This window comes from Eleginops maclovinus, chromosome 6, assembly GCF_036324505.1.
Source record: "Eleginops maclovinus isolate JMC-PN-2008 ecotype Puerto Natales chromosome 6, JC_Emac_rtc_rv5, whole genome shotgun sequence".
Lineage (NCBI taxonomy): Eukaryota > Metazoa > Chordata > Actinopteri > Perciformes > Eleginopidae > Eleginops > Eleginops maclovinus.
Genome location: NC_086354.1, coordinates 17,297,448 through 17,312,245, shown reverse-complemented (window position 1 = coordinate 17,312,245; position 14,798 = coordinate 17,297,448). Strand labels below are relative to the sequence as shown.

Below are 14,798 nucleotides of genomic sequence, written 5' to 3'. Positions count from 1 at the left end.
ACCAGAAAGCATTTTGCAAGAGGCAACTAGAAAAAAAACACAACTTACAATACATTTTGCTGATTATATTTGAACCAGAAGAGACCACACAGCACTGGGTCTTCCTAATTTTACACGAAACTGGTTTCACTGAATTAGTTGGATGAAAAATGCTAATCAGTTCTTTAATGATATTGATTATATCAGCAAGTCAATACACAGAAAATCAATACAAAAATCTTTATTCTCAATATTTGAAGTTTTTTTTTCAAGTTGGGCTGCATTACAAATGTGCACAACTGAAAAAGAGAGAGTGACCTTCCCTGTCACAGAGGAACGTTGAGTTCTCGCAGCAGAGGGCTGGGTCTTGGTCACCGTAGCCTTGGATAATGTGTGACAGCCTATGGAAAAGCCTACTGCTACAGACAGCTCTCTCCCCCACAAATCCTGGCAGCATCGCCACATGTTGACCTTGTGTTTCAATATGAAGAGGGAGGGAGGGAGGGAGGGAGGGAGGGAGGGAGGGAGGGAGAGTGAGAGAGAGAGAGTGAATGTCATGTTAGGGATGTGGTGTGTGTCTGTGTGTTTTTGTTTGAGCAGGGATGTTGTCGGATAGTATACCAAAAAAATGATGCTCCTGCAATACTCAGATTCCCACATTAGTAATAGATGGGAAATCTGGCTACGAGCCTGAGTGTTTCCAGCTGTTGTTAGCACACTGTCGTGTCTCTTTCCAAGATACATTTCTTAGTTATGTTCATTTTGATTGACTGACTGTGAACCACTTGTATCAGTCGGAGCTGCAGTAAAATCCAACATTAATCCAAATCAATCACCTTGAACTATATATGAGTGCAAACTGATTAATGTCTAAAAACTGATTTACATGACAAGCCTAAAACTTAGCTTCTCACATTCGTTTTTGCTCATAAAAGCAGTAACTGGAAGGTACTGGAAAAGAGCATGAAAAATAAAGATTATCACATCATATATAAGGGTAAATATTTGGTAATTTTTGACAAATACTATACACATTTCTCCTCATCTCAGTAAACCACAAGTTGTCGCACCCATATAAGTTATGACATGTACAAACAGAGGCTTTCCAGAAATGCTTAGTGTTGCAGTTGGCACGGCTTGAATGCAAAATGCAAGTAAAATAATAAAAGCATTGTTTGGTATGTGTTTATGTTAGAAAGAAAACCAAAAACGTGACAACTAATTCATGTCGTATACCTTTGCAAAAAAATCTACATCTACCTACAGCAAAGGCCAAAACAATAAAAATTCAACCTGAGAAAACATTAACATTCCATCCAATAATTGCGCTTTAATCTAGGCACAGCACAAACTGTACTGCGAGAAGTCATTTCTGGCCGCAGGTACTGTTCCACTGAGGCTGGCATCTGTGCAGGGGGGGGGTATACAGCGGTACACTCTGTGAGAACACACTGTTCCATAACAGTACTGAGTGAGGAGGGTTTCTCAGCTGGATCCTTTCCAGGTTTCAATGAAGACAATGAGGATATATTATTACAAAGAGCTGTCCAAAGAGCCGCACGCACACTTTGCTCTTCGCATGCTTACATTGATGAGATTGAGCCCACAAAAATCCAAGATTCTCATCGGAGAAAAAAAAAGGAAGAACCCAATAGACATGACATAAGCACTTCATGCAACAACCCTGATGTATTGGGATGCTAGATGTGACGACTCAGGTGTAGGCTTTATTATCCTCACGTGTTTATTATGGCTAAAAGGAGTTCAACACAAGGAACAAAAGACTGAAATTCTACGGCAACTTGACATGCCGTCACAAATGTACACTAGCTTTATAGCAAACCTTTGACTTTGACGCGCTTACCAACAGAAAACTCTAGGGCACATTCAGACAAGTTTCATTCATATCAGTTTGAGACATATTTCAATTTTAAGAGTACAGTCAAATCTAATAAAAGCATGAAATATTTTGCATACAATATTCAAAGTAGAGAGCTGTGCTGATTTAAAAGAGGTAGTGTTGAGAGGAAGTTTGCAACATGTGCATAATTTGCAAATGGGAAACAAATCTGCTGGAGTAGTTCCTCTGATGTTTAAGAGCTCTTGTGAAAGTGCACGGTGTGCTAAGTGTTAACACTGAATTAGCGCACAAAATAAGACAAAACAGAGAGCGACAAAGCACAGAGGCAGCCATCCGCGGCGCCATCTTAGTTAGTCTCTAAGTTGAGTCAAAAAGAGACCCATAGAGGTATACACTCTGAGCTCACAACCGTATTTAACTCTGTATTTACTGTATATGGCTTTAAAAAAATACCTTGGAACAGTGCCGCAAAACAGTTGTTTAAACGGGATTAAGCATTGTTAAATATTAAATAGAATGAGGGCTTGCGGGTAAATAAACACTGGCCTGGATTCATTGAGTCTTTCAGTTAGTCAGGAGTGACAAATAAGAAGCTGCCATGCATGTCAGAATCAGAGATAACTAACAGAAAAACAGGAAGTAACATCTACTGGGGTCATGTTCCACTCATGCATACATATAAACACACACACACACACACACACACACACACACACACACACACACACACACACACACACACACACACACACACACACACACACACACACACACACACACACACACACACACACCACACACACACACACACACACACACAATCATCCACAGCCTCCTCTGTAACAAAGAGCAGGATGTTCAGGCCAGTCTTTTTGGCTCTACTCCTACGCATTGCATGTCCTACCTTCCTGGCCCTAAGACCCTCTCATCCATCACTAGATGCCACATTCAAAGGCTAGTAGAAAGAAAGGCATTTTTTTTAAAGCTAAGGCAGATTTTCATCCTAACTATTTTTCCCTTTCCGCTTCACTCCTGAGAAGGCTACAAACACACAGGCGTGAAGTTGACACGCAACACACAGCACAAATTCATGGTCAGACATTTAGAGATGTTTGTTTTAGAATTAAGCTACATTTAATTAGTCCTCAGATCAGTTACAGTAATGTGTGTCAACCAAGCTAACAAGTTAATTAGTGTGGATTTTATACTTTCAGTTAAATATTGAGTATAGCAAGTTATATCCCATGATGAGAGTGTGTTTGACTGTTGCTATTTTTATTGAAATGTATAGTTAAGTGTATTGTAATTTTGTATTCAATTCCTTATCCACAAAGCTGTTTCCCAGTTCAATATACCAATTAGTATGCACTGTGACCTTTGTTGTTCCAGCTGTGAGTAGCTGTTCAATTGACTTTGTGCACTGGGTTGTGGAACAAAAGGCCTGCAAACATTTATTTTATTAGTTGCTTAAATTAATAATTGAGTCTATAAAATATCAGAAATAGTTAAAAGAAAATGTCGTAATTTTCCAAGAGCCCAAGATGACTTGCAAACAAAGCAAAATTCATTAACCTTACAAATATAAACTTTACTATCACAAAAGACTGAAAAAAAACCCATATATATTCACATTTGAGAAGCTAGAACCTGTGTTTTTTTAAATAAGAAATACGTAAATGATTGAATTGCTGATTGATTTTCTTGATCAATAATTGTACACACTTAAAAAATCAAGTGAATTCATTCTCTTGTCACTTTCCAGTGTTAAGACACTTAACATAAATAATTGAATATACATCGATGGTAAAAATAATAATAATAATAATAATAATAATGCAGAAAAAGAAATGAATTAAGGATAATTGTTAAAAAAATACAATAAAATAAACGCTTCCTGCAGGTGAAACTAAGATATAACAGCTGATGGTTGAGGGCTTTGAGGAGGGAGCCCCACCCCCACCAGAGGGATCAATGCACATAAATGGAAGAGGTCACAGACCTTTGACATCTCCTTTCAGGCAGGGGGAGGGGCCTTTGTGAGATCGGCTTTAATGATCCAATTGTTGACTGTGTCATGCACCTTCTTAAAGTACATACTTTGTGTGACATTGTAATCCTCCCAGTGCACACTCCACCCTCACTGTGTGTCCATTACTAAAACTGTTAAGCCAAAAGTGTACATTTTATATAAAAAAATGCTGCTCTGTGTCTGACTTGCTGTCTGCATCCAGCTGCCTTGCTTCGCTCTTCATCACCCCCACATCTGTTTCAACCTCTTCTCCCATCTCTATTCCTCCTCAGAACTCCCTTTGCTCCTCTGCAGACCTTATCTGCCTTATCCCCCCCCCCCCTTTCCTCTTTCATGCTGCTTTAAAAAGAAAAAGGTTTGATCACTATGCAGAAGAAGACGCCCACATTCTAAGAACCGTTTATGTATTTTGCTCCATGGAAACCATTTAACAAAATAGCAAAAAGCTAAATAAATATATAAATGTGGTATTCTGATTTTGGCTGAGTGAGTGGTTGAAGAGACACATGCAATTTCAGCAAACTATTCGTATAAATGCTTTTAAATCATAGAGTTTTAACCACAAAACATAAAACCATGACACCACCATTGTGAACATTTCTATCTGTTTAACTTTAACTGAAACATTACCAGTGAAAACAGTGTTCCTTGTATACCTGACCCTCAATAAAAAGCACAGCTCTAGTAGCGAGCATCCATGCCGAACACATTTGGCTATGCACATCAGCGCGGAGATGCTCTTTTGATTCTCATTGAAAATGGCCGTAAAACAGTTAATCTGATATCTGATTTACAATCTCAGTTACGTGACCTCACTGTGGTCATTAGCTAATTCCATCTATCCTATTCAGCTTCTGGGTAGCAGCAGGACTTCACTTAATGATATTGACTTACATGACACCCTTGTAATAAAGCAATATAGATACGTAATTAACTGTGCAATATATACTTTCACCTTTAATACTTTCAACTGGCTGCTATATTATTATTATTGTCTTGAACGTCAATTTCCCCTCTGTGGGTTAGTATAAAATATCTTGCTAGTAGTGGAAAACATTTATATGATTATTTTAGAGTGGATTTAACGTAGTACTTACAGAAAACTGAATTTTAAGGTACCTAAGATACTTTACTTGAGTATGTACCGTATGTGATGCTTTGTTAAACTTGAATTCATTTAAATAGGTTATTTGTTACTCCTCTACATTTAGAGCAACATATACTAGTTACTTTACAGTTTAATATTTTACACACCTAATATAGAATGTGTAAAATATGATGCATTAATACAGATTATACACCAAACTGTATTAAGCAGGTAGAATTAGCTTCACCTCCAGCAGCTACAACACTAAGCTGCAGCTTAGACCCTGATGAAACAATGACATCTAAGATAAAATGACATTCAATAATGTTACACTCACATAAACCTGTTTTACATAATAAACACTTTGATAATTGAAGTACATTTCAAAGTTTGACAGCACTTTTTATTTGCTTTATATTATCTACTTTCAGATCACAGATTGTTTTAATTACACAATTGTCTCTCCAAAGGAAATTTACATTTGTTCCTGGCCACTGCGTCAGTAGTTCCGATGAATGGCGGCCATTTAGTGGAACACCTGTTGTCTAAGTCTTGTTGCATCGTGCACAAAAAGTGTAAAACAATAGCCCTGATCTCTTTAGTTGATTCAATCCCTTGTACCATCTGTACTGAGGATCAGAGAAGCCCATCTCAGAAAGGATCAAGCGAAGCATCTGTCTGCACTGCTGACCAGTCCCACTGGTCTTTTCGTGATCTTAATTGATATTGCGAATGATCTTTGAGGGTGTTTCATTTGAAAGATGTTTCATCATTGATCAACATTCAACATTATACAGTGGGGCAAAAAAGTATTTAGTCAGCCACCAATTGTGCAAGTTCTCCCATTTAAAAAGATGAGAGAGGCCTGTAATTTTCATCATAGGTACACTTCAACTATGAGAGACAGAATGAGAAAAAAAAATCCAGGAAATCACATTGTAGGATTTTTAATGAATTCATTGGTAAATTCCTCTGTAAAATAAGTATTTGGTCACCTACAAACAAGCAAGATTTCTGGCTCTCACAGACCTGTAACTTCTTCTTAAAGAGGCTCCTCTGTCCTCCACTCGTTACCTGTATTAATGGCACCTTTTTGAACTCGTTATCAGTATAAAAGACACCTGTCCACAACCTCAAACAGTCATATTCCAAACTCCACTATGGCCAAGCTGTCAAAGGAGACCAGAGACAAAATTGTAGACCTGCACCAGGCTGGGAAAACTGAATCTGCAATAGGTAAGCAGCTTGGTGTGAAGAAATCAACTGTGGGAGCAATTATTAGAAAATGGAAGACATACAAGACCACTGCTAATCTCCCTCGATCTGGGGCTCCACGCAAGATCTCACCCCGTGGGGTCAAAATGATCACAAGAACGGTGAGCAAAAATCCCAGAACCACACGGGGGGACCTAGTGAATGACCTGCAGAGAGCTGGGACCAAAGTAACAGAGGCTACCATCAGTAACACACTACGCCGCCAGGGACTTAAATCCTGCAGTTCCAGACGTGTGTCCCTGCTTAAGCCAGTACATGTCCAGGCCCGTCTGAAGTTTGCTAGAGGGCATTTGGATGATCCAGAAGAGGATTGGGAGAATGTCATATGGTCAGATGAAACCAAAATAGAACTTTTGGGTAAAAACTCAACTCGTCGTGTTTGGAGGAGAAAGAATGCAGAGTTGCATCCAAAGAACACCATACCTACTGTGAAGCATGGGGGTGGAAACATCATGCTTTGGGGCTGTTTTCCTGTAAAGGGACCAGGACGACTGATCCGTGTAAAGGAAAGAATGAATGGGGCCATGTATCGTGAGATTTTGAGTGAAAACCTCCTTCCATCAGCAAGGACACTGAAGATGAAGCGTGGCTGGGTCTTTCAGCATGACAATGATCCCAAACACACTGCCAGGGCAACGAAGGAGTGGCTTCGTAAGAAGCATTTCAAGGTCCTGGAGTGGCCTAGCCAGTCTCCAGATCTCAACCCCATAGAAAATCTTTGGAGGGAGTTGAAAGTCCGTGTTTCCCAGCGACAGCCCCAAAACATCAGTGCTTTAGAGGAGATCTGCATGGAGGAATGGCAGCAAAAATACCAGCAACAGTGTGTGAAAACCTTGTGAAGACTACAGAAAACGTTTGACCTCTGTCATTGCCAACAAAGGGTATATAACAAAGTATTGAGATGAACTTTTGTTATTGACCAAATACTTATTTTCCACAATCATTTGAAAAAAATTCTTTAAAAATCCTACAATGTGATTTCCTGGATTTTTTTTTCTCATTCTGTCTCTCATAGTTGAAGTGTACCTATGATAAAAATTACAGGCCTCTCTCATCTTTTTAAATGGGAGAACTTGCACAATTGGTGGCTGACTAAATACTTTTTTGCCCCACTGTACGTCTCTCGAGCTGACCAAAGCCTCAACAGGAACTGAAACCTATTTGTTACTGACTGGATTGGTAATCAATAGTTATGTACACCTTTTTGTTATGCCAGCAAACACAAATCCGAGTGATCTATGAGACACTTATTTGTCACAACAGAAAGTGATAATAAGAGAACACATTCATTACAATATGTGTCTTTCCAATGAACATGCATCTTCTATTTTTACCACAGAAAAAAAAGAAAAAACTGAGGGCCATCTGAGGAAACACAAAACATGAAAGCAAAAGAGGAGAGCTGATGTTCTCAAAAGTGTATCGAGGGAATAAAGAAGCCAAATAAATAATTGGTTGCCCAGGTGACAATTGCCTTAGATACTAAAAAGATATGAAAGAGTTGTCTATCCAAATGTCGAGATTTAACATTTCAGTTGAGATGTAGTATTTTTAGAAAACCTATTTGCCTGAACAGCATGCTTAAAAGATGAAATAAGGTTTTAAAGAGGGCGTCTTTTGAAGTTGAATAAGGGAATACATCATTTTTAGTTAAGTATATCTCATTTTGGTTGATTAAAATTCCTGAAAGTGCTTTTTTTTTCAAACCAGGGCAGAACCTACATGCGTTCACTCATCAAAGACATATTGTTGAAGTTTGTAATTTCAAAAATAGGACTTTTACAACAAACCTCATGAGAAGGGATATAATGAGGGTCAGACCAATTTGAGTAAAACATTTCTGATAAAAACGTATATACACACTCAGATGCCTTACTCCCAGAGTCAATTTAACACTCATGTTTGAAAATGATCTGCCAAAAATCACACAAAGAAGCTGTCCACCACAAAACCTCAACAGCCCAAGGCCTTCACAAAGCAACTTGGGTAGAGATGTCTCCTTCAAGGCTAAAGAGAGAAACCTGTCCAACGCAGGAGTGGTGTCACAGGGCCTTACTTATCTCCTCCCAGATTAACTCCCAATTGTTCCTGGGGAACAAAGGCAGCCGGGGAGGAAACCAGCCCCCTAAGGGCCAGATGGTCAGCGTTCAGAGCCCCCTGACCCCTGCAGCCCTCGTCCTCTCTGACAGGGCTGCGCGTGCTCTGGGCGAGACGGCCACCCAGTGTATTCTCCACCCTTGTACCTCAGATAAGACTGTACTCCCTGACTGACCTAAATCATGTTTCTTCTAATTAGATTTTTAGAGGATGCATGTTGCAGGAGAGTCTGAAACAACAAATAAAAACAACAGATAATGGCAACAATCAGGCTTTAGGATTGATTTCTGATCACAGATTAAAATGTTTTAAATCTAAAAAAAAAAAAGGAACTTCTGCATCTAGAATGAAATTGTTGAATTCAAAAAAGTTGCTTTTCGGTTGTTTATTCAACATTAAAGTTTCTCCACAATCTAATTACATTAACCCTGCTGTAGTTTTCAGGATCCTGTGTTGTGCATGTAATTGTCATTTGCAAAGTAAAGAAGGGGGGTAGTGGAGACAGGAGGAATGCAACCTTTGGGACATGAATCATGAGGAATGGCAGATTAGATTTGGTAAAGACAGACTGGTTTTTCTGTAATTACAATCACAAACCACCAAAAACATCTCTGGGCCCTGGTTATCTGATATGACTTTATCTCAGCTGCTGAAACCCGTTACAACACTGAGCCTCGGGCAACTGTAACAGTATTTAACAGACAAACATGCAAATGTGTGACCTGGTTCCAGATATACTTGACATGACTGTTAAATATTAATCAGCAGTCACGTTTTCCAAGATGAAAAAGGAATTCTTCTAAATGTTTTCCCGTTGCCAATAAGAAAACATTTCCCAGTTTGGGATGAATAAAGTATTTCTGATTCTGATCTGAACAGATTTAGAATGAACAAAGATTGGCACCGTTACAGAGAAAATGTACTGTACGCTTTATGGCCTATTCCAATGCTGGTATTGGTTTCAAACTGAGTCCCTAGGGAATCATGAGGAAGAATAGAGGTCAGGACAGCTTGTTTATTTCATTTGGATTTTCTTGTTATGTCAAAACTGGGCATCTCATGTAACTTATCGTACTAAATTACGTATACCAGGTGGATGGGGAAAGCAGTATATAGTGTGTGATATTTGTATAATGGGAGCTTTTGGTATTGTTGCCGTGTCGTAATATATTTGACATTGCAATAAAACTGAACCTGTCTCGTCTCATCCTTTCTCGCCACTACAGTAGTAAATTCAGCATTTTAAGGCAGAATAGACTGATTAACACAACTTTACATACAGATAAGACAATGTGTTGAGTTTGAATTGAAAATAAGGTTTCAATTAATTTATTTGCAGCTACAGGTTTAACAAAAGTTAACTGACACTCATATCACACTGCGAGATACACCTAATAGCTCATACACTTTTGGGGGCTTGCCACAGGGTCAAGCACTACTGACAGCCAAAACATTAGGGAATACTCGTTCACTTGAGAAAATAAGGTAGAGCAAATAATCGACAGGTTCAACAGATTAAAAATACATTCATGAAGTATGCCGGGCATGCAAACAGGCTTTACTGACCGACTTTGCTTAAGATGTGATGATATCTTATTTCCTTTAGTTATTCTTCATTTAGGCGACCACTTAAAAAAAAACCATCCTGTAGCTTTAACAAATACAATGTTAATAAAATACTAACTTTAAGCAGCTGTTACAGCCATGTTGACCGACCTGATAACAGGCGACCACCCTCCGGAGGGTCTGGTCGCTTTTATGATCACTAGCATGCTCTCCTGTGACATATGCGTTTTAAGCAAGTTTGGAGTTACGGAAAAGCAACAGCGTGCACGCCTACCTTTATCCACAAGGAGAGTCGGTGCTACACGGTCATGTCCACGTAGATTCGAGTGTTTGGGTTAACTGTTCGTCCGTGGCTTGTTGAACACCGCCGCCACACTGCTATGCTGCTCCGGTCGCTCTGCTGCCACAGCTGATCTGCGCACTGAGAGGGAGCCGCTGAGTGACGTCACGGAGTTACTGTACGTACCGTTTGGTTCAAGAGGAGAAGTTCACATCAGCTTGTGGCTCAAAAGGGAGGAAAAAACAACAAAGGATTACAGTCAGACAAATAACTAATAAGTTACACATTTACTTGCACATTGGTCAATTGTCTTGCACTAGTTTGTTTGTTTTTGCACACATTTTTTAGTGTTTATATGCTGTGTATATTTATGTTGCGTTGTTGAATGTGGGACTAAATATTTGCATTGCCATAACTACACTGTAGCAAATGTGCATGTGCCAATGAAACCTTTGAATCTAATTAAAGGTAAGTATGAATGTTGAGTCAGTAGTAAACAGAAGCAGACGTTATACCAGGCCTAATAATAGTATTTCCCCTCTAATACACGTTTATTGTATTGCAATGCACTGATGTGCACATGCAGCAAATATAAATCAAATAGGAAAGGAAATAGGAAATGAAGAAAGTAAACAGATAAATAGACAAAACAAATCAAACATCCCAAACAATAATTGAACAATTAATTCAGTGATGGATAGCTACTTACAAGCATACATACATACATACATACATACATACATACATACATACATACATACATACATACATACATACATACATACATACATACATACATACATACATACATACATACATACATACATACATACATGCATACATGCATACATGCTGTGTAAGGCAGTTCATAAATGTCTAAATGGACATAATTCATTAAGAAACCTTTGTACCGTATTTCTCGGACCATGGTAGGTATATTTAAGGTGCAAACATCTCCCTCAGGTGGCAGACATACAGAACTTACACATTGAGTTCATGCTATGTTGCAAGGGGCTTCGTACTGTGTAGGTTTAACATAAATCATCTTTACAAAAAATGTAAATGAACCGGTATGAATAAAAATTATACATTTTTTAAGCACCTTTCTTGACGTGTTTTGTTTTAAAACAATGTTAAAATCATTGGCCTTAAGTTTCTTAACACAAGTGAGTTGTGACATTAAAGTTGTACAGCACCGCCCTCTGCTGGCTCACATGCAAAATTAACACACGTGGAGGCTTGTTGCAACGTAGAAGAAGAAAGGGGATGTGTTTTAAAAATAGCTTTATATTGCTATAATTATTGATTCATACTATCATTACATAATTAAAGTACACAGTTAGTATCTAGCAACAATTTCTAATAAAAAGGGAAGCTTTTGCTTCAAACAAATAGACGGATAGTTCATGTGACAAATAAACAGAGATTACATAGACGTTGTTTTGAGATGTTTTGGATGATATTAGGCTATTGCTTTTGAATCTAATCTTATCTACAGCCATGTTTAGAAAATATAACAATAATATACAAGAAATGATAGATGATTAATTCTTCAATCACTACAGTATAACATGTAAATGGTTTACTCATGTTTTGTTTTCTATTTTATTTTACTCTAGTTTTCTATTATTTTATGTGCCCTAGTTTTTTGTTTGTTTGTTTTCTTTCTGTCCTCACAAAATGGAAAGCGGCCTTGGGTACCTAGAAAGGCTCTATATAAATTCAACTTATTATTATTATCATTATTATTATTATTATTATTATTATTATTATTATTATTATTATTATTATTATTATTATTATTATTTATTCAGCACTCAGTACTCGAGTAAAAGTAGAACTAATAGAACAATTACAAGAAGTCCAGTATTAAAACATGTTACTCAAGTAAAAGTAGACAAGTATTAGCATCAAAAAAGTACTCATTATGCAAATTGATCCATCACCCTGGCACAAATGTCCATTCAGCTTTATGTACCTTACTTGAAAGAATATAATTGAAAAGGGCACAACATTTAAAACAGTAAATTGTAAAAACAGCCTTAAAAAAAAAACATTTTAAAAGGGGAAAGGCAAACATTTGAACACTGAAATAAATAGACTACAATAAATTGTTTTTCTCTGCTGGGTTTCAATCATAGACTGTATGGTTTCAGTGAGTTAGCCAACATTGTAACATTTGTGAACAGCAACATCTTACCACCAGTCTGTGAACGCGCCGTCAGGGCGCATGCGCACTGCTTGACATTTTGAAGTTGCTTCTCCGGGGTGTTTGAACAGGAAGGCGGACATGTTGGTCAGGCTGTGGGAGAAAATCGGGCATCGTCTGCTGTTTTTTTCCGAAAACTAACACATATTTAAAGCCGATTTGTATGCCTTGACCTGAGAGATGTATCTGTGTGGACGGGAAACAGTCGATGACAGTGCACGGGATGCCGCGGAATGACTGCCGTTAAACGTTGTAACGACTCCGTGTTCAAACTGATCGAAATTTGGAAGAAGCAGAAGTTTTTTTCCCACCACTTCTACTTTTGAGCTGTCAGAATCTATTGTCGTTTTCTGCAAGGGCCTGGCAAAATATGGGAACGAGTCTGGACTAACATATCCGTAAACTGTGCTTTTCAAAAAGACATTACATCTAACTTTTAATTGCCTTTTGTTTGGATGCACCAACATTTTAAGCCCTTATCCTCAGTGGCATCCTGCGGAGGCTGACTAATCTGTCGCCGACTTTATCTTTTGCCACTGAAGTTGTTTGCAAGGAAAACATCTTTCGACTCTGAAAATGTGGCTTTTGTACATTCAACGCAATCTTAAACGTTTCATCGTCTGTGAAAGCTGCAGGAGAACGATGTATTTTCTTTGAAGTGCCGTGTAAAGTTCACACGAAGAAAGGAACATTTGGCTAGCTAGCTACTGCTGGCTGCTGCTAAAGCTAGCTAGCCAGCCTTCTGCCTCGCCAGTGAGCTGTTTTTGTTCACAACCCAACATCGGAGCTGACTTTAACAGCAAACATGTCTGCTGGGGAAAGCATGGCGGCTCGATTTGAAAAAATCGATGCCATGTTGAAGGACCCAAAGTCAGAAGTAAACACGGATTGTCTTCTGGTAAGTTTGTAGCTTGCTAGCTGCTGGCTAGGCGGCTAGCGAGTCAACCATTCGGGGTCAGTCTACTCCTTGGAGCAGAAATTCTTTCCGAGACCAACAAGTCTTCTCAATTGTCACTGAAGGAATGTGCTGATAATGCCACTGACTGGCCAGTTGTACTCACACACTCAATCCCTACCAAACACCTGTGCCTTTGTGTGATCGTGTATATATTAGAGATTTGGAATTAGAGAATAATCCGCAGTTTGAAACTGTAGTATCCTAAAGTCATAAACTTGCAGCAAAAAGCAATAAAGTTGTAATTACTTGCAGTAGGATTGATGTTAAAAGGCGATGTACTGTCAGTTCTTGGCACACTATCTCTGAAAAAAAAATCAGAAATCAACGGTGACTGAGCAAGACTGACATACCGGAACAGTGCTTTTGTTCTCAACAATACAGAACACTGGCAAGGCCAGGTAAATTATGTCATGTTATTAGATCTAATCAATTGTATTGGTCTCGTTGTCCCCCACTACATTCTGATTAGGCTCTGTAATGGCATTATTTAGCTTTTTTAGATCTCGAGGAAGTAGGTGGTCAGGTGCTGTTAGACTAGAAATACTTATCTAAGCTTCAGTTGGAGTGATTGGGCTGCCTGCATCCTGTTGTAACGTGCAGACCACCAGCTGCATCAGTTCACCTGCTGGAGGTCACTGACTTCTTCCTGCCTACACTTGACAACTCATGAATTGACTCTTCTGTCTGAAGAAAGAAGGCGGCTGCTGCCACGTGCTAAACCCCAAAGCAACACCTTCATTGGTTTGTCTTACAAGAGGCAATCCCAGCAACTGACTCACCATGGAGTGGATGCCAAGGGGGGTGTTGTTGAGTCAAGTGTTTGTTGATATCAGGATCCTTTCAGCTTGGGTGACAGTAGGGTGTTTTCACAAGAAATGTTGCTGTCATGGGAGTTGCACTGATACGTTTAGTGTGATGAAACAGTCATTCATATTGGGAATTAGATTGCTCACTTTGGTTTGAATTTCACCAGATTTGCTTTGGTATATTTTCTGTTTACAAGTTTGACAGTTTTTCCCTAGGGTTCACTGAATAAACAAGGAATGAATGGTACTACTTAATCTGCGTGTACAGTAGTTTTACTGTAACTCAGTCAGGTAGTAGTTTCGTTGGAACTCGAGTGTTGTTCATGTGAGCTCATACTATTTGATTAATGATTGTTGTATCTTCATTGGATGTATTATCCTATGGTCTGACTCAAGCAGTCTGTTTTAGAAAGGGGGCTTGTCCTAAAACGCCACCCACACATCCAACTGGAAGTGTTTGTGTACAGGCTGCTCTGGATAGCTGTATTTTGAAAAGAAAACTTGCTTAGTCTCTGTGACCTCCCATCCTGTTGCAGAAAGAGGCAATTAAACTCACCTAAAAAAGTGCACACGTTCTGCATTTTTAATGGCAAAAAGCTGTGGGGACTGTTCCTGCTGGCAGCCACACACACAAGGGTGTTGTTCCTCTTT

At 38.8% G+C, this 14,798-nt stretch overlaps 1 protein-coding gene and 1 long non-coding RNA gene across 3 annotated transcripts in view; one reads left to right on the top strand and one right to left on the bottom strand.

Moving 5' to 3' along the window:
* Nucleotides 1-204: 204 nt before the first annotated feature.
* Nucleotides 205-13,952, bottom strand: LOC134866070 (uncharacterized). The gene is made up of 2 exons (XR_010166015.1): nt 10,169-13,952; nt 205-450 (listed from the first exon to the last, which is right to left on the bottom strand). It is a non-coding gene; the product is annotated as an uncharacterized LOC134866070 (long non-coding RNA).
* rock1 (Rho-associated, coiled-coil containing protein kinase 1) overlaps nt 12,438-14,798 on the top strand; it is a 31,636-nt gene continuing 29,275 nt past the window's right edge. For both annotated transcript variants that reach the window (XM_063885990.1, XM_063885988.1), the window contains exon 1: nt 12,438-13,281. In XM_063885990.1, the coding sequence (XP_063742060.1) occupies nt 13,189-13,281 (93 nt within the window). In that variant the 5' untranslated portion in view covers nt 12,438-13,188. The remainder of the gene's footprint in view (nt 13,282-14,798) is intronic.